The following is a 26,904-nucleotide window of genomic DNA, read 5'->3' as shown; positions in this document are numbered from 1 at the left end:
TTTTTTCAGTGCCGTCGTAACTTCGAACGGACACTAAATGAACAGTCAGGGACTACCCATGGTCCACAAAGTCCCTTCCAACTTTATTATTATATTTATATTTATATTTATATTTATATTTATATTTATATTTATATTTATATTTATATTTATATTTATATTTATATTTATATTTATATTTATATTTATATTTATATTTATATTATTTATATTTATATTATTTATAAAAAGCTATATAATATTTTTTATATAAAATATAGGTTTCTGCGTAACCAAGTCCTTGATTTTGCTTCTCTTTAGGATCGGCCTTTGCAAAAGCGAAGCCAGAAAGTCCGTGGACGTCCTTGACCCGAAAGGGAATTGTCAGAGTCGTTTTCTTTCCCTTTTTCTTCAACTGGTGGCTACAAGTGACCTCCAAAGTTATATTTCTGTGGCTCCTTTTCCTTTATCTTCTTCAAGGTACGTATGGATGAGATCTTCTGCCTAAGAGATGCCCGGGTTTAAAAAAAACAACAACAGCCCTAGCTTCCAGTTCTAGTCTTTGGAGAAACAAGTGTCCCAATAGTTGAACAACACTAAAATAACGTATTTAAAATACATTACCGTAAAGCGAAATTTTTAGAGCATTAACGGTGTAAAAAAGAAACTTGACAGGGTAATCATAAGAATGCAACAGCCCAGCTTTCACAGTTTGACAAGAAAGTGGAAAGTGGATAGTGGACACTGCTAGAGACAGCAGGTTAAAAAGAGAAAGAACTGGAGAAAAATAACAAAATGGAAAGAAACAGAAATAGACTAATGGTGGCAAAAGAAAGCAAAGGTGGTACCAATAATAATAGGCGCCTTGGATGCAAACATCTGAACGCCAGTGGAATTGACACCATCCCTATCGGTCAATTGCAAAAGGCAGTTTTACCGGAGTGCAGCTGTAATCCCACTTAATGTTATTTTGAAAATACACGTTCTGAAATGAACGTTTTAGCTGTAGGAAAAGAACTGTATTTATATATAGGATGATACTGGATAGGTAACAAGTTTTACTGTACTGTAGATATAGATATATATATATTTTAAAGGAGTTTTCACTTTATTTAGAGAATGGCATCCAGCCATATTAAAAATGGTTAGATACCTTGATTTCAGCAAAAGACTGACATGGCTGCTTAAATCCCCTCCGCCCGGGGATAGGAGTTGAGTGGGAAGGTTTTCTGTGGATCGTGATCCATTTCTGACTTCCAGGAAGTCATCTTCTGATTAATGAGCTGCTTTTCTCTGGTTTAACCATGAATTGCTACGCCATTTGTATCCTCTTTTCTTCTTTCCAACAGTGGCGGCAGTCATACTCTTCTTTACGATAGAAAGCCCACACCACATACCTCTGACGGAAGTCATCGGCCCAGCATGGCTCATGTTGCTTCTGGGAACTGTGCACTGCCAGATTGTCTCCACAAGAACTCCCAAATCATCCGCAAACACCGGAGGGAGAAGGAGGAGGTACTTTTGTGGGGTGTGACCACAAAACAATTGAACGTCTGTATTATTGAATTTTAACACGCGGTCCCGTGTTAAAATTCAAGTTAAGATGATGCATTGCTCCAGCCTATGTACAAAAACCCAACACTAAATTTGCGCTAGATAAGAGACAACGAAATTCGAGGGCTTGGATTTAGACCGTTTGTGATCACGCACAAACCTATTTGGCAGGTTTGTTACCCATATTAAAAGGGGTTTGTTTTCTTTTGAGTCTCCAGCCTATTTTCTCAACAGGGGTTTTGTCCTTGTGCCTTTAACAAGGACGGCCATAGGCTGGGACAGAACAGGCAGAGCCTAAGGGTGGAGTCAAGAGAGGAATCAGCCTGGAATCTACACATCGCCAACCTGTCTTGAATTATGTTAACTCTTATCTAGAAACCAGTTTAGGGCTGACTATTAGTTTCATGGGCACAGGCTTGAGCAATACATCAACTTAGCCAGAACGTGACGCGTGGTCCTGATTCTTCGTGCCTGACCCAAATGAAATGAAAACGTAATTGGTCGCGTTTAAATCAACAAAGCCGCTTCAGCTTTAAATACGCTGACGGGTAACTCTGTCCATATTTTGGTGCTCGTGAATTACTTTTACCAAATGTCTCCCATTTTCCGATTTCTTCTGATGAAGGAAATTAAGGAAAGCAGCCCACTTGGAAGTGCATCGTGAAGGGGATGGCTCTAGCACGACCGACAACACTCAGGAAGGAACCGTCCAGAGTTATGGCACCAGCAGCTCTTACAGTCTTTGCTCTGTCTTCAAGGAACTCTGGCACGCTACTTCCTTTTTATCAGGGTTGGTATATTTTATTCAGGCCTTGGTTTATCTTAAAGGAGGCACTGTTGCCTTTCTTCATCATCATCCTGTCCCACGTTTTTGAGCACCTGCGACTTCGTTTTCCACCCTTTAGCACAGGGGTAGTCAACCTTGGCTCTTTTATGACTCGTGGACTTCAATTCCCAGAATTCCTGAGCCAGCTTAGCTGGCTCAGGAATTCTGGGAGTTGAAGTCCACGAGTCATACAAGAGCCAAGGTTGACTACCCGTGCTTTAGCATCTGTCAACCCTGGAAGCCAGTAGGGGAAAATTGAGGTCACAGATGCCCGAAGTCCATGAAAAAAAATTAGATTCTGTTCTAAATCTGCTCATCATTTTTCAGCTGAGTTTTTTATTTGGCTCTGGTGCCCTTCCTGTTAAATTAGGAAAGGCCTTTCTACTTTTTCAGTTTCCAGGAAACTTCCTTTAATTCCAACAAGCAAGATAAACAGTTGATATAGCGATTAAGGCATCAGTCTAGGAAGCAGGAGACTCTTGAGTTCCTGTCCCGCCCTAGCCATGATTGGCCCAATCACCAGGAGATGGTGAGTTCTAGTCCTACTTTAGCCGTGAAAGCCAGCTGGCTGACTTTGGGCCCGTCACCAGGAGATGGTGAGTTCTAGTCCTGCGTTAGCCCTAAAAGCCAGCTGGGTGACTTTGGGCCCGTCACCAGGAGATGAAGAGTTCTAGTTTTGCCTTAGCCACGAAAGCCAGTTGGTGACTTTGGCCCCGTCACCAGGTGACTGAGTTCTAGTCCCACCTGAGGCACCAAAGCTGGCTGGGTAACTTTGGGCCCTTTTATGATTTGTGGACTTCAACTCCCAGAATTCCTCAGCCAGGCACGCTGGCTGAGGAATTCTGGGAGTTGAAGTCCACACTTCTTAAAATGGCCGAGGTTGAGAAACACCATTTTAGCTCTTTCTGAGTTAGCTTTATTTCCCCCTCACATTATGTCAGGGGTCTTATGACTTGTGGACTTGTATCTACGCTGGCTGAGGAATTCTGGGAGTTGAAGTCCACAAGTCATCAAAAGGCCAAGTTTGAAGACCCCCTGGATTAAATATTTCCTGTGTGTATGTAGGCGTAAATTTAGGCCTAAAGTAATTATTGCCTCCAAACCACCTGTTTCGACTTTGACAGATAGGTTTGTATATCCTAAATCAATCATTAATTTGTAATAGTTTGTAAGTTTAAAATATATTATATATTCTTATATCCTAAGAATTCTATTTTTGCCTCTTCCCCCCCCCCCCCTTTGCCTTAAAACAGTTTGGGAAACGGGATCAGGAAGAAGTCTTCAGCTAAACAATAATTATTTTGTGTGTTTGGTTGGCCTCTAGAGCAAAGAAAGCAAAGAATTCCATCGACAAGTCCACGGAAACCGACAATGGGTACGTCTCCCTTGAGGGAAAAAGGACAGGGAGAAACAATGAAGATGCTTTGCAGTTCCAGGATCCTGTCTCTGAGGTCATCCGGGCAGAAGAGACCGGCTGGAATATCGGAACTGCCCGAAGTACATACAACACTTCGAATCATAAAGTGAGTCCTTTGTTTTGTGTTCATGATATTAGACTCTCTCTGTGAGCGAGGTGGGCGGTCTCTCCATCGGGTAGATAAATGAATTAGGGAAGAGAAGAAAGTTACGATGCAAAAGAAACAGAAAAGAACGGGGTCTGCCATTGCCCCAGCCCTCTGGAATATTCTACCCTCCCCCCCGAAGGTGAGACTGGTCCCCACTCTCTTGGCCTTCCAAAAAGGAGTCAAAACATGGTTGGAATAGAATGGAATGGAATTAAAATAATAATAGAATAGAATAGAATAGAATAGAATAGAATAGAATAGAATAGAATAGAATAGAAAATGAATGGAATGGAATAATAATAATAATAATAATAATAATAATAATAATAATAATAATAATAATAATAATAATAATAATAATAATAATAAGAAGAATAGAATAGAATAGAATAGAATAGAATAGAATAGAATAGAAAATATGGAATGGAATAGAATAGAATAGAATAGAATAGAATAGGAAATAATAGGAATAGAATAGAATAGAATAGAATAGAATAGAATAGAATAGAATAGAATAGAATAGAATAGAATAGAATAGAATATATGGAATGGAATAGAATTAGAATAGAATAGAAAATATGGAATGGAATAGAATAGAATAGAATAGAATAGAATAGAATAGAATAGAATAGAATAGAATAGGAAATAATAGGAATAGAATAGAATAGAATAGAAAATATGGAATGGAATTGAACTAGAATAGAATAGAAAATATGGAATGGAATGGAATGGAATAGAATAGAATAGAATAGAATAGAATTAGAACTTTACTGTCACTTAGCATACATTAAAATTAAATTTTGTTGCATACAGCTCTCAAAAAATACCATTATGCATACACACACACATACACACACGATACAGAGCAACGTCACAGTTTCCCATGCATGCGGAGCTCAGAGGACTATACAGCCAGGGGGTTGGTTAGTGCCCTGAAAGCCCTCCCTTCGCCTTTCAACTAATTTTAATAGCTTGCTGCAGAAGGAGTGGAAAAACCGGGGATGGAGTTGAAAGAGGAATCAGCCTAGATTAGAATCCCTATGTAGCCACAAGCGGACTCAGTCCTTGAATTCTGTGGATCATGGTGACCAAAACTGGATGCAGTATTCCACGTGTGGCCTTACCAAGGCCTTGTAAAGTGCATGAATTATTTGAGATCAAAGATGTGCCTTTTATTGAGAGTAAGTTCTTCTTTGGTTTAGGACAGTCACCGAACAATGACAAATATATCCGATGAAGTTTCTAGTGAGGAGGGGCCGGAAACTGGCTATCCTTTACGACGGAATGCTGAACGCGCTTCCAGCGATTGTGCGTTTCGGAACAAGAAAACTCATCACTATAAGAAGCATTACCCCATAGAGGTAACAACACTTTGCATTGCTGCTGAGTAAACTTTTAAGGACGTCAAATTCATGTGTAGTCCTGGGAGACGTAAGAGCTGTGGTGGGGCAGTGATGAGAACGTAATATTGCAGGCTAACTCACTGCTCACTGCCAGGAGTTCGATCCTGACCGGCTCGAGGTTGACTCAGCCTTTCATCCTTCTGAGGTTGGTGAAATGATTGGTGGGGGCAACAGGCTGACTCTGTAAACTGCTTAGAGAGGGCTGGGAAGCACCGTGAAGCAGTATATAAGTACTATGGCTATTCCTTCCTTTCCTCCCTCCCTCCCTCCCTCCCTCCTTCCTTCCTTTCTCTCTTACTCCCTTTTTCATTCTCCTTCCTGGTGGCACAGTGGTTAGAATGCAGTACTGCAGGCTAACTCTGCCCACTGCCAGGAGTTCGATCCTGCCTGGCTCAAGGTTGACTCAGCCTTCCGTCCTTCTGAGGTCGGTGAAATGAGGACCCAGATTGTTGGGGGCCATAGGCTGACTCTGTAAACCGCTTAGAGAGGGCTGTTAAAAACACTGAGAAGCGGTATATAAGTCTAACTGCTATTGCTATTTGCCCAGCCTGGCAGGGAGGAGGGGTCAAGTGTAGAGCTAGCCTGGAATCACCACATAATCACCAAAGAGCTAGGGCTGACCTTCCCTAAGTTCCTTGGAACCTTATTTCATTGTTCCCAGGCGTAGGCTGCCAGTCCGGGGAGATTCCTGTATTATAGGCTGAGCATAATAAAGTACTTAGCTTGAACTCTGCCTGTCTTGGTCTTGTTGCTCGTGCCTGACGGCGGAATAGCATCCGATGGTTCTTCCTGTGTTCTCCAGGATGTCCCCAAATCAGGGACCAGCTGCAGTTCGCGATGTTCAAGCTCCAGGCAAGATTCGGAGAGCACCAGGCCAGAATCGGAGACGGAAGATGTGCTGTGGGAGGATTTTTTGCACTGTGCCGAGTGCCGCTCGTCCTGCACCAGCGAGACCGACGCGGAGAATTCTCAGGTCAACTCCTGCATGAAGAAGGAGTACAGGGACGACCCCTTTCATCCGGTTAGTAGGAGAATAAATGATACAACAGAATAAGGGAATTGGAAGGGACCTTGGAGGTCTTCTAGTCCAACCCCCTGCTCAGGCAGGAAATCCTATACCATTTCAGACAAATGGCTGTCCAGTTTCTTCTTAAAAACTCCCAGTGTTGGAGCATTCACAGCTTCTGGAGGCAGGTTGTTCCACTGGTTAATTGTTCTCACTGTCAGGAAGTTTCTCCTTAGTTCTAGGTTGCTTCTCTCCTTGATTAGTTTCCACCCGTTGCTTCTTGTCCTGCCTTCAGGCACTTTGGAGGATAGCTTGACTCCCTCTTCTTTGTGGCAGCCCCTGAGATATTGTAACACTGCTACCGTGTCTCTCCTAGTCCTTCTTTTCAGTAGACTAGACATACCCAATTCCTGCAACCGTTCTTCACATGTTTTAGCCTCCAGGCCCCTAATCATCTTTGTTGCCCTTCTCTGCACTCTTTCTAGAGTCTCAGCATCTTTTTTACATTGTGGTGACCAAAACTGGATGCAGTATTCCAAGTGTGGCCTTACCAAGGCACTGTAAAGTGGTACTAACACTTCACGTGATCTAAAAAAATACTGTCGGAAGACTGCTATCATGTCACCCCTGGTCCTTTTTTTCACTAGACTAGACAAACCCAATTTCTGCAACTGTTCTTCATATGTTTTGGCCTCCGGTCCACTAATCATCTTTGTTGCTCTTCTCTGTACTCTTTCTAGAGCAGGGGTCTTCAAACTTGGCCCTTTGATGACTTGTGGACTTCAACTCCCAGAATCCCTCAGCCAGCGTGCCTGGCTGAGGAATTTTGGGAGGGGTCTTCAAACTTGGCCCTTTGATGACTTGTGGACTTCAACTCCCAGAATTCCTCAGCCAGCGTGCCTGGCTGAGGAATTCTGGGAGGGGTCTTCAAACTCGGCCCTTTTATGACTTGTGGACTTCAACTCCCAGAATCCCTCAGCCAACGTGCCTGGCTGAGGAATTCTGGGAGCAAACGTGGCCCTTTTATGACTTATGGACTTCAACTCCCAGAATTCCTCAGCCAGCATGCCTGGCTGAGGAATTCTGGGAGTTGAAGTCCACAAATCATAAAAGGGCCAAGTTTGAAGACCCCCTGTTCTAGAGTCTCAACATTATATTATCTATATTTTTTTTTTATTTTTTATATTTTATATTATTTTATATTTTATATTATTTTATATTATTTTATATTATTTTATATTTTATATTTTATATTTTATATTTTATATTTTATATTTTATATTTTATATTTTATATTTTATATTTTATATTTTATATTATTTTATATTTTATATTTTATATTTTATATTTTATATTTTATATTTTATATTTTATATTTTATATTTATATTTTATATTTATGTGGAGCTGGCCAAATCTGTCCGAAGCTATAATGTTTGCTAGATTACTCACCTGCTATTGACAATATGGCTTTTGTTATTATTATTAATTACGTATTTACGGAACCTTCTATGTCCCTTTTCTATTTATTTTTGGCAGAGTCATTTGCCCTGGTTCCACAGCTCTAACCCCGGTTTAGAGAAAGTCAGCGCCATCGTGTGGGAAGGGAACGACTGCAAAAAGGCTGACATGTCCGTTCTGGAGATCAGCGGCATGATCATGAACAGAGTGAGTCTCTTTTAAGCGTCTTAAGATTTGCCCCGATTGAATAGGATGCTTGCAAGGCTCATTGAAGTGTATAGATGGTTGGCTGATTCCTTACGTTTTTAGAGTTGACGGAATGTGCTAACTCCTGCTAAAATGCCTGCTGGGGATTTCTCCCCCAAAATGAAATTGCAATATGTGAATGAAGACTCTATGCCTAACCCAAAATGTTCATTTTGGCTGAAGAAGTTACTTAGATGAATAATGAAACTTCTCGGTTTTAATAAACTTTGGGTCCAGTTGCCATGATTTAAACTTTTAAGATACTTTTGGCCCGGATGATTGAGTCTACATCCACACTCTGAAGATTCTGTAGAATTTAATTAGGATAGGATAGGATATGATAGGAAAAAGGGAAAGAGGAAAGAGGAAATGAAAAAGGGAAAGAGGAAAGAGGAAATGAAAAAAGGAAAGATACTTTTGGCCTGGATGATTGAGTCTACATCCGCACTCTGAAGATTCTGTAGAATTTAATTAGGATAGGATAGGATAGGATAGGATAGGATAGGATAGGATAGGATAGGATAGGAAAAAGGGAAAGAGGAAAGAGGAAATGAAAAAGGGAAAGAGGAAATGAAAAAAGGAAAGATACTTTTGGCCTGGATGATTGAGTCTACATCCACACTCTGAAGATTCTGTAGAATTTAATTAGGATAGGGTAGGGTAGGGTAGGGTAGGATAGGAAAGGAAAGGAAAAAGGGAAAGAGGAAAGAGGAAATGAAAAAGGGAAAGAAGAAAGGAACAAAAGAAAAGAAAGGAAAAAGGGAAAGAGGAAAGGAAAGGATAGCAATATCACTTAGACGTATATACCACTTCACGCTGCTTTACAGCCCTCTCTAAGCGGTTTACAGAGTCAGCCTTTTGCCCCCAACAATCTGGGTCCTCATTTGACCAATCTCAGAAGGATGGAAAGCTGAGTGCACCTTGAGCTGGTCAGGATCGAGCTCTTGGAGTGAGCAGTGAGTTAACTTGCAGTACTGCATTTTAACCACTGCACCACCACGGTGATGGGATGGGATAATGGGTGGGGAGGGGAAGGGAAGGCGAAGGGGAGGGGAGGAGAGGGAAGGAAAGGTGAAGGCAAGGGGATGGGGAGAGAAGGCAGAGAAGAGGAGAGGGAAGGGAAGGCAAGGGGAAGGGAGAGGAGAGGAGGCTTGGCCAAGCGTGATTAGACACACAAGGAATTTGTCTCTGGTGCAGAAGCTCTCAATGTACATGCAAAGCAACAGAGTAATAATAATAATAATAATAACAACAACAACCAATAGTAATAGGCGCCTTGGGTGCAATCCCAAAACAACTGGAGCACCACTTGAACACCATCATCGGCATTGACAAATTCGCCATTAGTCAATTGCAAAAGGCGGCCTTACTAGGAACTGCTTCCATCCTGCGACGAGATCAGTAATACCATCAAACATCCACATCTGCCTATCCCAGGTCCTGGGTAAGGACTCGATAGGTAGACAAAAAGGCCAAATCCAGTCTGAACATCTGGCTGACTGCGCGATGATCCATAATCTTCTATATAAATAAAAATGTAAATGTTCGTTTGTTCAAAATCTGAAATCTCCGAAAGTTCTTCACCGATTGCTTTGAAATTTTGACACGACGTTGCATTCGAATACGCGCGTGTTTTTATATACCTATATTATATAGATGTCACACCTGTGACAGGTAAAAACATGCTTTTTTTTGAAAAACAGCGCCATCTGTTGGACGTAAAAGCAAGACACGCTTTTACCAGACAGCCACAGCAACGCGTGGCCGGGTACAGCTAGTAATGATAATAATAATAGGATACCACTACCAATGGTCTCACATTAGATTTTACACTTTCGTTCAGTTGAATTCAGATGTCCTTTTTTAGGCACTGTAAACCACTTCACGGTAACACGATGTATTAAAATGCACCCCCGTCATCGTCTTTGCTTTGTTTCCTATCTTTAGGTAAACAGCTACGTTCCGGGCATCGGATACCAGATTTTTGGAAACGCGGTCTCCTTAATCCTAGGATTAACCCCGTTTGTGTTTAGACTGTCCCAAGAAAAAGACCTGGAACATTTAGCCATGCATACGGCTACCGAGCTCTATGCCATCGCCTTCGGGTCAAATGGAAACCTAATGGTGATCTCCATGGTTATTGTCTGCTTTATAGTCCGTGTTTCCCTCGTGTGGATTTTTTTCTTCCTTTTATGCGTGGCTGAGAGAACGTACAAGCAGGTAAGCCTTAGCCCCAAACCTCTCTCCAAGTCGTCTTTTTTTGGGGGAAAGCATTGACGTATTTGTCCATGATCTCATCCCAAAGGTGCTTTTTTTCAAGAGGCAACTGGACTTTCTTGAATTCTTTCTTTGAAGACGTTTCGCTTCTCATCCAAGAAGCTTCTCCAGCTCTGACTGGATGGTGGGGAGTGGAAGGATTTATACTCCTTGCAGACGGCTGGTCATTTGCATTCTTGTAGAGAGTCGTTGAGGCCACCTGGAGCTTTTTGACTTAGATGGCCTCTTTGACCCCCTCTTTCAAACCGGCGGTCTTCTCTGTCCAAAATGCGGACGTTGCTGTCTTCAAAGGAGTGGCCTTTGTCCTTTAAATGCAGATGGACTGCTGAATCTCGTCCTGTGTCAAAATTGAACAGCCCTCCTTCAACAGAGGGGGAGGGATACAACATCATCTATCTCCAGTCTACAACAGCATCTATCTCCAGTCTACAACAACATCTATCTCCAGTCTACAGCAGCTCCAAGAAGGCTCCACACCCACCTGAGGACACAGGTAAACCTCCAAGTGGCATCAGCGACTCTCTGAAAGAATGCAAATGACCAGCTGTCTTCAAGGAGTATAAATCCTTCCATTCCCCACCATCCAGTCAGAGCTGAAGAAGCTTCTTGGATGGGAAGTGAAAGGTCTTCAAAGACCATGGTTGTCCCAAAGGTGCTTAGCCTTGGGACAACCATGACCTGGATGACTGAGCATCTCCATAGACATGTCTACGATCTCTGCTTTTTCATGCCTTGGTTATAACAGAATAGAATTATTCTTTATTCCATTTAGAATATAGATACATTCTATTTATTCAAAGACATCTCATATTCTTTATTGGCCAAGTGTGATTATACACCTTTGAATTTGTTCTCCGGTGCATAAGCTCTCAGCGTACGTACAAACAACAAAGTCAATAGATCATAAATCACAGTTTCAATCAATCATGAGATACAAACAATAAGCGATAAATCGTTAAGAAACCGATAGAAGAAGATAGTAGGAAAGATGAGAAAGATGACAGGGATAATAGCAATACGGCCTTACTACATGGGTAAATATCTTTAGGCCTAAGACAGTACTGTGTAATTTAGGTGTTTAGCAAAGTGATGGCACAGGAGAAAAAACCTATCTTTGTGTCTAGTTCTTTTGGCACGCAATGCCCTATAGCAGGGGTAGGCAACCTTGGCTCTTTTATGACTCGTGGACTTCAACTCCCAGAATTCCTGAGCCAGCCACGCTGAGGGGAAAGGGAGCGGTTTCCAAGCTGAGCCATGCTGGCTCAGGAATTCTGGGAGTTGAAGTCCACAAGCCATGAGGGGGCCATAGTTCCTCCATGCTGGCTCAGGAATTCTGGGAGTTGAAGTCCACCAGTCATAAAAGGGCCAAGTTTGAAGACCCCTGGTTTAAATATTGAAATATTTTTTCCTCACGGTCACGTGATCAAAATTCAGGCATTTGGGCAGGGGTAGGCAACCTTGGCTCTTTTATGACTTGTGGACTTCAACTCCCAGAATTCCTGAGCCAGCATGGGGGGAACTATGGCCCCTTCATGACTTGTGGACTTCAACTCCCAGAATTCCTGAGCCAGCCACGCTGAGGGAAAAGGGAAAGGTTTCCAAGCTGAGCCATGCTGGCTCAGGAATTCTGGGAGTTGAAGTCCACAAGTCTTAAAGTTGCCAAGATTGAGGACCCCTGATATAGGGCAGGGGTGGGCAACCTCGGCTCTTTTATGACTCGTGGACTTCAACTCCCAGAATTCCTGAGTCAGCCACGCTGAGGGGAAAGGGAGAGGTTTCCAAGCTGAGCCATGCTGGCTCAGGAATTCTGGGAGTTGAAGTCCACGAGTCATAAAAGAGCCAAGGTTGCCTGCCCCTGCCCTATAGCAACGTCCCGAGGGGAGAAGTTGAAACGGTTTATGTCTAATGCTATTTTATTATTTTTTATGCCAGAAATATATATTCTGTCCTTAAAAAACATTTTTCTAGTCACTACTTTAGTCACTAAATATAGAATTCCTGAAAATATCCACATTTTAATTGGCTACGACTATTATTATTGCACACAACTATAGATCAAATAAAGAGAAAACATCTAACATAAGCCCACTGCCGATGTAAACAAAGTAATTAAAGAAAAAATACACTCAGAAAATCGAGTCATAAAGAAAATATTTCCGAAAACAAATTTAATTAGTGACAGTCATCTTCCTTTGCAAAAAAAAACAACACAAAAACAAAACCCAAAACAATTAATTTAAATATTGGTTACACATGTCAGTAATCCAGTCTTGCAAATCAGGCTCATGCGGTATTGCAGAATAAATATTACCACAAGCAGATCCTTTGTGCATCTTTTCATGGCTTGGGAGATTCCTAATATTGGGGACCTAATAAAGAAATATACAACCTTAATACTCTAAACCAGGGGTCCCCAATCTGTGGGCAACAGCCCACTACCGGTCCCGTGCAACTGGATCGTGTGAATGGCTGGTGCACGTGCATGCGCACACATACACACAGTCATACTCGAGCATCACAGGCGCTCGGGGCCTCACTGGCACGACCATCGCAGGGGCTCACTGCCCCATTCGCGTGAGCCTCGCAGGCGCTTGGGGCCTCACTCATGCAAGCCTCGTGGGTGCTCAGGCCTCACTTGCGCAAGCGTCGCAGGCACTCGGGCCTCACTTGTGCGAGCATCACAGGTGCTCGGGGCCCCACTCATGTGAGCATCTCAGGCGCTCGGACCTCAGTGGCGCAAGCATCACGGGTGCTCGGGGTCCCACTCGCGAGAATGTCGTTCGCTCGGGACTCATGCGTGCTCGGGACCCCACTCGCGCGAGCCTCACGGGCGCTCGTGACCTCACTCCTACGAGGGTCACAGGGGCTCTCAGCCCACTTGCGGGCCACCAAACCCAGAAAATAGTGTGAATAATTATGGTTGCACTCTGCTTTTCCCACCTGGGCGCCACTAAGAGGCATACAGTGAAGATTCTTATTTGTTTCACGTAAAAACTCTTTCTGTTTTGCAGAGATTGCTGTTTGCCAAATTGTTCGGTCATTTAACATCTGCCAGGAGAGCCCGGAAGTCAGAAGTTCCGCACTTCCGGCTGAAAAAAGTGCAGAATATTAAAATGTGGCTTTCCCTCCGCTCCTATCTGAAGGTTTGTTGGCCTCTATTGTATTTATTTCTATTGTTTTTATTTCATGCCATAGACGCTCTTGGTGCGACAGGCTTAAACTCTCCCCTTGTTTTTAAGATTTTAAGATTAAGATAACCTTTATTGTCATTTTTTTTTTACCGTGAGCACACTGGCACCCATTAAGAATGAAATTCTGTTGCCTGCTCTCCAAAGAAAGCATATATCTACCCGTACACATACATGACACACATATATACTGTACATGCTATATACCTATAATAATAGTAGTAGTAGTAGTAGTAGTAGTAGTAGTAGTAGTAGTAGTAGTAGTAGTAGTAGTAGTAGTAGTAAAGTTGGAAGGGACCTTGGAGGTCATCTAGTTCCAAACCCCTGCTCAGGCAGGAAACCCTTTTCGGACCATTTCGGACAAATAGCTGTCTAGTCTCTTCTTAAAAACTTCCAGTGTTGGAGCATTCACCGTTTCTGGAGGCAGGTGGTTCCACTGGTTAATTGTTCTCACTGTCAGGAAGTTTCTCCTTAGTTCTAGGCTGCTTCTCTCCTTGATTAGTTTCCATCCGTTGCTTCTTGTCCTGCCTTCAGGCGCTTTGGAGAATAGCTTGACTCCCTCTTCTTTGAGATACTGAGATACTGAGATACTGGAACTCTTCTATCATGTCCCCCCTCGTCCTTCTCTTCATTAAACTAGATATACCCAATTCCAGCAACCGTTCCTTATATGTTTTAGCCTCCAGTCTCCTGATCATCTTTGTTGCTCTTCTCTGTACTCTTTCTAAAGTCTCAGCATCTTTTTTACATCGCGGTGACCATATATATACCTACACCATACATAGTATAGAATTAAAGGCCCATATTTCTCAGGATGGCACAAACAAATCAGGAGGTCAAGAAAGAAGAGAAGTCAGTCAGACCACAGTAGACCCCGTCTCTGTCTTCATCATGCATTTCATGCTCCTAATTTGAGGACTGCCTACACTGTGATCCGGCTATTTCTGTGTCTTTAAAGATATCACTAGCACTTCTTCCCATTCATTGTAAATAATTCCTTTTTTAAGAACCTAGGCGCTGAACCGTACAGCAAATAATGCAATATTTTGGAGAGAAATAGAATATATTTCAATAGATAAGATGTGCATTCTGAATATTAGACTTTGTGATGTATGGCGATAATGGGAACGTTGGTTATTTAAACCTTGGAAACTATAAATATTAAATGTTAAGTTAAATATCAAGGGGAAATTAAAAAGTGGGGAAAACTAATTAGGACATTGATTGTCCATAAAGACTGAATAAGGATATGTACAAGCCAAAAATTATTGACAAATGTAAGAATGTTATTTTTATTTAATTGATTTAATAAGAATTGCATTAGTTTAAACAGGAGACAGTAAATACTAAGGGGAAAAGAGAGGAAAAAATTAATATAGGAGCTTGAGATTTGCACTAAAGATATTTGTATGTTATTGTATTATCTATTAACCCAGCCGCCCCTCGGTTTTTCCAATACTCAAATGTAAACTTAGAAAATCAATAAAACTTATAAATAATAATAATCATGCAATATTTTACTTGTACAAGTTACCACTGCTGTGTATTAATATGAGACCAGCTTCTGCGATGGTTCATTCCTGCCTTCCATTCACAGTTTTTGTTTTTATTTTCAGCGAAGAGGACCTCAGCGTTCAGTGGACGTCATCGTTTCCTCTGCTTTCTTGTTGACTATTTCTGTTGTATTTATCTGCTGCGCGCAGGTAAGGAATCTGATGGGAACTGATTTCCTTCCTGTCGAAATATCGCAATTACGCAGCTTAGTTAGAAACTTTCCTGCATGCCTCTTCAGATGGACTTCAGAGGTCAAATGCATCCATAACCCAGAAGCAAACGTAGAGGTTGATCCTATAGCAAATGTGTTTAGCTGGATTAGTTATTTTTCAGCCTTGTCAATCAGTCAATCAATGCACTCAAATCAATCAGAATAGAGCTGGAAGGGACATTGGAGGTCTTCTAGTCCAACCCCTTGCTCAGTGGTATAGAAGACCCTATACCATTTCAGACAAGTGGATACCCAGTCTTCTCTTAAAAACCTCCAGTGATGGAGCACCCACAACTTCTGGAGGCAAGCCGTTCCACTGGTTATTGTCCTCCCTGTTAGGAAGTTTCTCCTTAATTCCAGATTGTTTCTCTCCTGGGTTAGTTTCCATCTGTTGTTTCTTGTCCTGCCTTCAAGAGCTTTGGAAATGTTGACCCCCTCCTCTTTGTGGCAGCCCCTCAAATGCTGGAAGGCTCCTATCATCTCCCTCTCAGTCCTTCCTTTCTCTAGATTAGCTAAACCCAGTTCCTGCAACCGTTCTTCATATGTTTTAGTCTCCAGGCCCTTAATCATCTTAGTTGCTGTCCTCTGTAGAATTCTGGGATTTGAAGTGACAAGGTTGAGAAACACAGATCTAGATAACGGGCCTTAGAATGTTGTTTGCTTTGTGTGGATCATTACCACAAAGAAGTATACAAAAGAGACTTTGTTCAATGGCTAATCAAGAGACAGGAAGGAATCTTAACTAGCATCGCTATATCAATTTTATGACTATTTTTTCCTTAACTATAAATGCAGCTGAATGTTTTCACTTGATAGCATAGCACAAAAGATGGGCACCGGTCCAAGGAGCCAGGGTGATTCGCATAGCCCATTTTTATAAAACTTGCACAGATGAAAGAAGTTGTAATTCCTTTCCTTCTGCTAATGGAGACATATGCGTTGTCAATGCTGCAAATACTGCATATTGTCAAAGCAAGAATATACAGTATTTGCAGCGTTGACATGCGTGTCTACTCAGAAATACATCACATTAAAGTTGAACAGGCCTGTCCTCAGGAAAGTGAGCATTTTATAAAGCAGGGGTCTTCACACTTGGCCCTTTTATGACTTGTGGACATCAACTCCCAGAATGCCTCAGCCAGCCTCCATTTTGTTTGTTAGGTTTAAGATAGGGGTCTTCAAACTTGGCCCTTTTATGACTTGTGGACTTCAAGTCCCAGAATGCCTCAGCCAGCCTCCATTTTGTTTGTTAGATTTAAAACAGGGGTCTTCAAACTTGGCCCTTTTATGACTTGTGGACGTCAACTTCCAGAATGCCTCAGCCAGCCTCCATTTTGTTTGTTAGATTTAAGACAGGGGTCTTCAAACTTGACCCTTTTATGACTTGTGGACTTGAAGTCCCAGAATGCCTCAGCCAGCCTCCATTTTGTTTGTTAGATTTAAGACAGGGGTCTTCAAACTTGGCCCTTTTGTGACTTGTGGACTTCAACTCCCAGAATGCCTCAGCCAGCCTCCATTTTGTTTGTTAGATTTAAGACAGGGGTCTTCAAACTTGGCCCTTTTATGACTTGTGGACGTCAACTTCCAGAATGCCTCAGCCAGCCTCCATTTTGTGGAGGCTGGCTGAGGCATTCTGGGAGTTGAAGTCCACGAGTCATAAAAGGGCCAAGTTTGAAGACCCCTGTTATTAAGATTGCAACAGAAGTCGATTACTCGTGAATTTTAATTTTTTTGAAAGATCCTTCAGTGCTTAGGGAGAATTAACTCCTCTGTTTTTTCGTTTTGCCTTGTTTCAGCTGCTTCATGTCCATGCAGTCTTCCTGGATTGCCATTATAATTGGGAACTAGTGATCTGGTGCGTTTCCTTAACCCTCTTTCTTTTGAGATTTGTAACACTTGGGAGCGAAACAAGCAAAAAATACAGCAATACATCAATCTTGCTTACGGAACAGGTAAGGAAATTTCCTGGCGTTGACGGAAAAAAAATTCCCTCAAAGCATCGTGTTACAATTTATTATTCTTTTCCTCTGGATATACCGTATTTTCCGGCGTATAAGACGACTGGCCGTATAAGACGACCCCCAACTTTTCCAGTTAAAATATAGAGTTTGGCCTATATCAGGGGTAGGCAACCCAAAACGCTCAAAGAGCCACTTGGACCCGTTTCCCACCGAAAACAATACACTGGGAGCCGCAAAACCCTTTTGATATCTAAAATGAAGATAAGACTGCATATATCCTTTTTTTACCTTTATGATATATGTGTGTGTGTGTGTGTGTGTGTGTGTATGTTTGTGTGTGTATATATAAAATAAAGGTAAAAAAGGATATATGCAGTCTTAAAGTTGCCAAGGTTGGGGACCTTTGGTCTATCATATCTATCTGTCTGTCTGTCTGTCTGTCTGTCTGTCTGTCTGTCTGCCTGCCTGCCTGCCTGCCTGCCTATCTATCTATCTATCTATCTATCTATCTATCTATCTATCTATCTATCTATCTATCTATCTATCTATCTATCTATCTATCTATCATCTATCATCTATCTATCTATCTATATCGTCTATCTATCTATCTATCTATCTATCTATCTATCTATCTATCTATCTCTCTAGTCTATTTATATCTATCTATCTATCTATCTATCTATCTATCATCTATCTATCTATCTATCTATCTATCTATCTATCTATCTATCTATCTATCTATCTATCTATCTATCACCTTTCTCATCCATCTATCTACTCTATCTCTCTAGTCTATTTATATCTATCTATCTGTCTGTCTGTCTGTCTGTCTGTCTGTCTGTCTGTCTGTCTGTCTGTCTGTCTATCTATCTATCTATCTATCTATCTATCTATCATCACCTTTCTCATCCATCTATCTATCTCTGCTTTTTTTTTTTAGAATTTTTATCTGAAAGCGGCCCAGAAGCACGACAGAGTCAGGCGACCTCAAATTTGAAGTGTTAAATATTTTTTATACCGTTCATGTTTAACGGATAAAAAATCATATGTTGGTGGAACGTTTGACCTTGTATAATATTCAATACTGAGCAGCGTTCCTCTTAGAAATATTTTTTCTTGATTCTCCATTCGATCTCTCAACATCAATTCTTAAGTGTTTATCTTCACGTTTATGAATTATTTGCAATAATTTTATTTCTTACGAAGAAATAAGAACGGTTCTTAAATAAGAATGAAACCCGTTTTGAAAATAGAAAGGTATTTCTGTGGCAGAAATAGTGGGGAAATAGTGAAAGCTTATAGCTGACATGTTATTGATGAGACTTAAATGTTAGGGATGAGAAAAATTCAAGCACGAATCTTGCTAGGATGTTCATCTTAATATTTACAATTATTTACAACTGCAACTAGGTACATTTTGCAATATTTGCAATATTTTCTTTGCTAATTATGCTTGGTATTTGTAGTCTTTATTTACCACATTAGTAGACTCACCATCTTCCAAGCATGCTTGTTTTCACATTGGAAATCATACCTCACTTATGGCATTTTATGGCAGTCCAGCCTTAATGTTCCTTGTGAATTCTTATTTCCACAATAGCTGCACAATTTCTTAAAAGGGGTAGCATCTATCTGGAAGGACCAAGAGGGTTTTCTCATAAATATATCTTCATAATTATATATATGTGGATTTATGGTTAACCCTTGACGCACTCAGAATACAGAGTAGTTCTGTTAACAGTAGTTAACATTTGGAGAATCAGTTTGGTGTAGCGGTTAAGACTCGGAACTGGGAGACGTTGAGTTCTAGTTCCACCGTGAACACAAGCCAGCTCGGTGACCTTGGGCTAGTCGCTTTCTCTCAGCCCTAGAAAGAAGCAATGGCAAAACACTTCTTGTCAAGAAAGTAGCCGGGACCTATCCAGGTAGTCTCTGAGAATTAACCACAATTGAACAGAAGGAAGTAAAGATCACTTCTTAGTAGACAGGGAGAGGATTTCATAGAACATTTTAAAAAAAAACACCTCCTGCTATATGAACCTACTCAATTTAGTCTTCATTTAAGGCAGGGGTCTTCCAACTTGGCCCTTTGATAACTTGTGGACTTCAACTCCCAGAATTCCTCAGCCAGTTGAAGTCCACAAGTCATCAAAGGGCCAGGTTTGAAGACCCTTGTGATAGATAGATAATAGATTGATGATAGATAGATAGATAGATAGATAGATAGATAGATAGATAGATAGATAGATAGATAGATAGATAGATATAGACTAGAGAGATAGAGTAGATAGATGGATGAGAAAGGTGATAGATAGATAGATAGATAGATAGATAGATAGACAGACAGACAGACAGACAGACAGACAGACAGACAGACAGACAGACAGACAGACAGATAGATAGACCGACCAAAGGTCCCCAACCTTGGCAACTTTAAGACTTGTGGACTTCAACTATTCATCTATTCCGTGCGGCCGGCCTGGCGTAGTTTGATTATGTTTCAGTGGGGTTTTTTTTTACGGGTGTGTTTTTAGAACAGGCCTGTTATTTAATTCGATTTTAAAACAAACTATTTATTATCGTGGTTTTTAGTATCGCCTGTTCACCGCCCTGAGTCCCACAAGGGAGATAGGGCGGTATATAAATTTGATAAATAAATAAATAAACTCCCAGAATTCCCCAACCAGCGTACCTAGCTGAGACATTCTGGGAATTGAAGTCCACAAGTCATCAAAGGGCCAAGTTTGAAGACCCCTGATTTAAGGCTTCAGCAAACACGAAACAGAGAATGCTGTATGTCTGCGGAGATTCTCAGTCTATCCAGGTCATGGATGTCCCAAAGGTGCTTTTTCAAGATTGGAGCTTCTTGGTTTTTCCCTGAAGACGTTTCCCCTCTCATCCAAAAAGCTTATTTAGTTCTGACTGAATGGTGGAGAATAGTTGGAAAAAATGGCCAGAGAGTCCACCTAGGTTAAAACTGAACAGCCCTCTCTCAACAGAGGGATAGAAATACAACATTACCCACCTCCTGTTTACAACACAGTCCTTCCAGCAGTTCCAAGAAAGTTGCACACCCATTTGCACTATTCAGGTGACCTTGAGGGCAGAGATAAACTCCCAAGTGGGACTCCATGACTCTCAGAAAGAGTACTAATGACCAGATGACTGCAAGGAATATAAATCCTCCCGTTCTCCACCATTCAGTCAGAACTGAAGAAGCTTCTTGGATGAAGAGCAAAACATCTTTAAGGAAAAACAAAGAAAGTCCAGTTGCCTCTTGAAAAAGCATCCTTGGGAGCAAATACTGTAGTTTTGATGCTCTGTCCTTGAAACGCTTTCCCTTGGAACAGTAGTATCTTATAAGTAACCAAAGGAAGGCTTTAAAACATTTATTAAGCACGTCAAGCTCATCGTCTTTTGTGTAATCATTTTACCGTTCTTTGTTAAAAGAAAAAAGAAAATAGTTGACAGGTCTGTCTGCCTTTCAATGTTCATTTAATTTGGTTTCATCCATTATACATTACCCCGAGATTTCTTCGGCTGAAGAGAGACTTACGGATTGTTTATATTAAATAAACATTTGAAAACCACGAGAACGAAAGACAAACACTGTCACGGTTTTTAAAAAAAAACATGCTACTTGAGATGATGGTTTTGTTTTAAGTAACACCTGTTTCTCCGCCGGGGCTTAGATAAACTTGTACTTGAAAATGGAAAAGAAGCCAAACAAGAAAGAAGAACTAACTTTGGTGAACAACGTCTTAAAGCTGGCCACGAAGTTATTAAAGGTGAGAATTAAAAACGTGGAAATGATTTGGGTTGTAATAAATAACACCAACTTTGCTCAGTACGGTTCCCTTTTGAGACTGTGGTTTTCATTCCCCCCCTCCCAATAATTTGCCATTTATGTTCTGCCAATTTATTTATTTATTTATTTATTTAATTACATTTATATCCCGCCCTTCTCCTTGCGGACTCAGGGCGGCTGACAATAGATAAAATGCTAACATGTTATACATCTAATTAAAAATCGATTAAAAAGAAATATTTAAATACGTCCAATTTAAAAGTAATTTGGATGTATTGATTTATTTTTTTAAAAAAAACACCTTAAATTCTGCCATTTCTGTTGCAGAAGGGGCCAAAGTGTACCTTGGCAAAAATTAAAATCCATAACGATCAGTGAAAAAGAATATTTAAACAGTACCGGTAATTCTCGATTTGTGACTAGAACTGAGCCCAGATTTTCCATTGCTAAGCCAGACAGTTAAGTGAATTTAATAGCCACCTGTAATTATAAGTAGTCCTTGACTTACGACAGTTGAGCTCCAAATTTTCCATTGCTAAGCCAGACAGTTGTTAAGGGAATCCTGCTCCATTTTACGACCTTTCTTGACACACTTGTTAAGCGTATCAGTGCAGTTTTTAAGTTAGTTAACAGGATTGTTAAGTGAATCTGAGTTCCCTCTTGACTTGGCTTGCCAGAAAGTCACAACTGGGGATCATGTGACCCCGGGACGCTGCGACCGTCATAAATGTGAGAGAGTTGCCAAGCAACAGACTTGAACACTGGGCGCTATCTAACAAAAATGAAATTCAAGGGTGAAAAAAGTAAGGTTCTACATTTAGGCAAGAAAAAACAAATGCACAGGTATAGTATAGGGGGTACCTGGATCAATAGTAGTAACTGTGAGAGGGATCTTGGAGTCCTAGTGGACAATCACTTAGATATGAGCCAGCCGTGTGCTGCAGCTGCCAAAAAGGCCAACACAGTGCTAGGCTGCATTAACAGAGGGAATCAAGATCATGTGAAGTGTTAATACCACTTTACAATGCCTTGGTAAGGCCACACTTGGAATACGGCATCCAGTTTTGGTCACCACGATGTAAAAAAGATATTGAGACTCTAGAAAGAGTGCAGAGAAGAGCAACAAAGATGATTAAGGGACTGGAGGCTGAAACATATAAGGAAAGGCTGCTGGAATTGGGTCTGTCTAGTTTAATGAAGAGAAGGACGAGGGGGGACATGATAGCAGTGTTCCAGTATCTCAGGGCTGCCCCAAAGAAGAGGGAGTCAAGCTATTCTCCAAAGCACCGGAAGGCAGGACAAGAAGCAACGGATGGAAACTCATCAAGGAGAGAAGCAACCTAGAACTAAGGAGAAACTTCCTGACAGTGAGAACAATTAATCAGTGGAACAATCTGCCTCCAGGAGCGGTGAATGCTCCAACACTGGAAGTTTTTAAGAAGAGACTGGACAGCCATTTGTCTGAAATGGTATAGGGTTTCCTGCCTGAGCAGGGGGTTGGACTAGATGACCTCCAAGGTCCCTTCCAACTATTTTTTTATTATTATTATGATTATTATGATTATTATTATTATTATTATTACTACTACTACTACTACTACTACTACTATTATTATTATTACTATTATTATCCGAATTTTGATCACGTGACCACGGGGGACGCTGCAACGGTCGTGTGAAAAAACGGTCAGAAGTCACTTTTTTTTCAATGCTGTCGTAACTTTGAATGGTCACTAAAACAAACCATTGTAAGTAGAGGACTTAGCTGCATTTCTTCCATTTCAATGATTTTAATACTTCTCCCATTTGTATGACGTGAATATATTTCCTCTTCCCAGGAACTGGACAATCCCTTCAGATTATACGGCCTAACAATGAACCCTCTGCTCTACAACATAACACAAGTTGTTATTCTGTCTGCTGTTTCGGGTGTAATCAGCGACTTGCTTGGATTTAACCTGAAGGTAACCTTTTCAATTTCGCCCTGAATTTATCTTTTGACTTTTGCAGATTTTTTTTAAAAAAACTACTGTGATTTCATTGATAAAGGTTGAAAAGTGCCTGTCCTTTTAAAAAGCATTGATTTGTTTCTGTCCCTAGCATCTGTTCTTTTCTCAACTATGTGAAAAAATGTCGGCAACCGTTGCGTTATGTTATGAAATTTCTTTAATTTCAGTCGTAAATATTGGCGTTAATGTCTGGACGCATAGATCCCTGGCATGCTTTTTATGTATTTATTTGTTAATTTATTTGCCGCCTACCACGCCTTAGCGCTCCTCTAGGTGGCTTACAGTATTAAAAAGAAAATGAAAGGCCGATAAGCAGGAGTAAAATAATAGAACTCGTAAAATAAACAATGAGAAAAGGAACGTGGGAACGAGTTTGGACCCGGTTCAGACTGGAATGAGCTTCGACTAACTAGTGATTTGCAATAAAAACAGCTTGAAGTGAAAGCCGTTATCTGCAACTTTCGAAGCTGTTAGATCAGTGTTTCTCAACCTTGGTAACTTTAAGATGTGTGGACTTCAACTCCCAGAATTCTCCAGTCAGCATAGCCGATAGCAAAGCTGGCTGGGGAATTCTGGGGGTTGAAGTCCACACATCTTAAAATTGCCAAGGTTGAGAAACACTGTGTTAGATAATTGACTGACTTAAATGACGATTGATCAACTTTCAGTGGAAATACTTTATGATAGGTTTGGGTTATTATTATTTTTTCAAGCGTGGCTTTGAAAGAAAAGAAAGCACTTTCTCAACATAATTGTATGCTTAGGTTTGTTTGTTTTTCTGTTGAGATTGTATTAATCCCTAAACTCGCATTTGATAGAAGAGAATATCTGTATCTCAAGAGTTGAATTGTGGGGTCCTCGGTGTATTCGTGGTGGTTTCCTTGCAGACGTTTCATGACCCAACTAGGTAACATCATCAGTGCTGGAAGAGAGAGGGGTTTGTGGAGAGGAGGAGGAGGAGGAGGAGGAGGAGGACTGTGGGGTCCTTGGTGCTCTCTGAGCTTGGTGGTTTTCTTGCAGACGTTTCATTATCCAATTAGGAAACATCATCAGTGCAGGATCGATGTTACCTAGCTGGGAATGAAACATCTACCAGCACTGACAGAGCAAGCCACTAGTATAAAATGAGAGCAAACCCCACACCCTCAGTAGCACTGATGATGTTACCTCGTTTGGTAATGAAACGTCTGCAAGAAAACCACCAAGCTCAGAGAGCACCAAGGACCCCATAGTCATTATCATTGTCGTCGTCGTCGTCCTCCTCCTCCTCCTCCTCCTCCTCCTCCTCCTCCTCCTCCTCTCTGCAACCTCACTGATGACATTACCTAGTTGGGCCATGAAACATCTGCAAGAATCAAGCTCAGAGAGTACCAAGGATATCACAGTTCTCCTCCTCCTCCTCCTCCTCCTCCTCCACTCTACAACCTCTCTCCCTTCTAGCCCTGATGACATTACCTAGTTGGGTCATGAAACATCTGCAAGAATCAAGCTCAGAGAGTACCAAGGACCCTACAGTTGTCGTCGTCGTCGTCGTCGTCGTCCTCCTCCTCCTCCTCCTCCTCCTCCTCCTCCTCCTCTCCACAACTCCCCCTCCCTTCTAGCACTGATGATGTTACCTAGTCTGGTAGTGAAACGTCTGCAAGAAAACCACCCAGCTCAGAGAGCACCAAGGACCCCACAGCTGAACCCTGAGCTACAGATAGTCTGTTCTATCAAATGGAAATTTAGGGAGGACAATGGAAACCATAAGCGGTCAAATTGGAATCCTTTGCTTACCCTTGTTTTCAATTTCAGCTTTGGAAGATCAAATCCTGACCCCTCTTCCAACACGGTTGCGTTGGAGAAGACAACTCAGAAGACTAAACGGCCTCTGTGCAGCCCCCCCCAGTGGCGGATTTCAGTCATTGCAATCTCTTGACGGACATCCTCGGAGGGGGGGGGAAACCCTGAAGTGTTTACAACTGACTGACTAGTGCAATCTAAATATTTATTTTACCTTTTCGATTTTTTTTTTTTGTAAACTTTGTTTTAGCTGACAGTGTGTTTGGTTGTGGATCCTCAGCAGGCTTTGGTTACCGAAAAGGTCAAAATCGGTGGGATCACAACACGGGTTGTGGTTTCACCTCAAATAAGTCAGATTGGCTTCATGGATTTGAAGCCCTTTTAGCTAAAGAAGTTATTGTTACAGGAAATCACTTTATCGAATAAGTATTACAAAGTATTTAGAAGGTTTTTATATACCGCCTTTGGGAAGAGAGTCTTGAGCCCACCAGCATATTGTCGTTTGTAGTTGAAAATAACACCTACTGTTAACGACAACGCATTATGCCAGGGAGCTAATAGATATGAGTAAAAAAAAATTTTTTTTAAAAAAAAAAAGAATAAATGCAAGATCCAGCAGCTCTCTTACTCAAATGATTCCAGGATCCACAGGGAACTGTTGTTTAAACAGGACTGAATCTCAAGGAGATATCACCGAGCAAGACAAGTGCTCTTTTCTCGATGTTTTTTAGCCGAGCAATAATTGTAAACTGTTACTACGTTGTAAGATATTTTGATAAAAAAAAAAAATTAGCTGTAGTATTTATTTTAAACGTGGGGCTGTTTATCCAGCTCTCTGCCGCTCAGTATGTGCACTTTTGTGGTTGTTTTAATAACGATCTTTATATATACTAAACTTGCATATACTACGGTGCTCTGTGGTGCAATAATATAGCTTTTGCAAGCGGGCGTAAAAAAAAAAAAAGGTTTATGCTCAGAATGAATATTTTCCCCACAGTACGCTGTAGTATAGGCAAACTTGTACCACACAGAGACTTTAAAGTGAACTTAATAAGGTATATGTTTTAAATTATATGATGGAACGCCAGTTTTTCGATCCTGTTCCTATCCTGGCTGATAAGCAATTGTGGATTATTTCAGGGAACGTCTTTCCTGACACACACACACACACACACACACACACACACACACCAAAATTCTTGAATGCTTGAAAAAAATAAATCCCAAATTCCCGATTTGTTTCTTCGCTCTGGAGGAAGTTATTGTATGCTGAACTTCCCAGAATAGTTTGGAGTGAGCATATTTAAAAAAACAGGCAGCCTAATTGCCAATTTAAAAGTTCCATTTGTGATCTGAAAGGACAAAGAGAAAGAAACAGATTCTCTTCCTTGTTTTCAAATAACACGCGCAATAAGATTACTGGCTAAATTTATTTCTGGTTCCAGGTAGGGCCATTTAACTGGGTTTCTGTAATTTTCTAAAGCTATGTATAGGTTTATATGTGTAGACAGTATTAGTCAGTTTTGCCTTGAGTAATAATATTAGTAACTAGTGATTAGTGATGCAGTAAACAGGGGGGGTGATGTCTATAATTGAGTTACCTTGATGTAATATGCACAGTTCTGATCTACGGAGGGCAGACAAAATGTTAGGCCTGCGAGCAGAGACTCTGGTCTTCTCCCCTTCCGTTGAGCAGTCAACACAGCATATCACAAAAGTTGCCTGTGACAAGTTGTCACTCCGTTAGGTGAGCGGGATAGCCCCAAGGCTGGGGGTATTTGCTGGAGGGCACCCCGAGTCTTAGGTGAAATTCGTGGCCTTTGCATAAAAGTCTTATCAGAGTTGGGCAGCTTAACAAATTGGAATCAATAAAATGTTAAATGATTGGCTTTACAGGTTAGAGCGATCACTATTTGGAGAAAAAGGATCGCTTGATTTTTTAAAAAAAATCAACTGAGAACAAAGTCTTTATGAAAGTCGGCTTACGTTATCAAATTGTAATCAAGTGGGTAAAAAGATACCATTGTATTATGTTGAATACACTTGGAAGAGCCTGCATTTCTAAGCTGACCCCT

The 26,904-nt window shown here is 41.1% G+C and overlaps 1 protein-coding gene across 1 annotated transcript; it reads left to right on the top strand.

Annotated features, from left to right (window-relative positions):
* The first annotated feature begins 1,328 nt into the window (after window positions 1-1,328).
* PHTF2 (putative homeodomain transcription factor 2) lies at window positions 1,329-25,053 on the top strand. The gene is made up of 13 exons (XM_015827650.1): window positions 1,329-1,494; window positions 2,159-2,323; window positions 3,684-3,882; window positions 5,127-5,285; window positions 6,130-6,348; window positions 7,872-8,000; window positions 9,987-10,259; window positions 13,328-13,459; window positions 15,121-15,207; window positions 17,066-17,221; window positions 20,923-21,018; window positions 22,877-23,002; window positions 24,842-25,053. The coding sequence occupies exons 1-13, from the start codon at window positions 1,409-1,411 to the stop codon at window positions 24,860-24,862; spliced, it is 1,848 nt and encodes a 615-aa protein (XP_015683136.1). The 5' UTR covers window positions 1,329-1,408; the 3' UTR covers window positions 24,863-25,053.
* Window positions 25,054-26,904: the final 1,851 nt, after the last annotated feature.

This window comes from Protobothrops mucrosquamatus, unplaced genomic scaffold (genome assembly GCF_001527695.2).
Source record: "Protobothrops mucrosquamatus isolate PMUCROS unplaced genomic scaffold, P.Mucros_1.0 scaffold3841, whole genome shotgun sequence".
Lineage (NCBI taxonomy): Eukaryota > Metazoa > Chordata > Lepidosauria > Squamata > Viperidae > Protobothrops > Protobothrops mucrosquamatus.
Note: the sequence above shows the minus strand (reverse complement) of the source record. Positions and strands in the feature narration are given on the sequence as shown.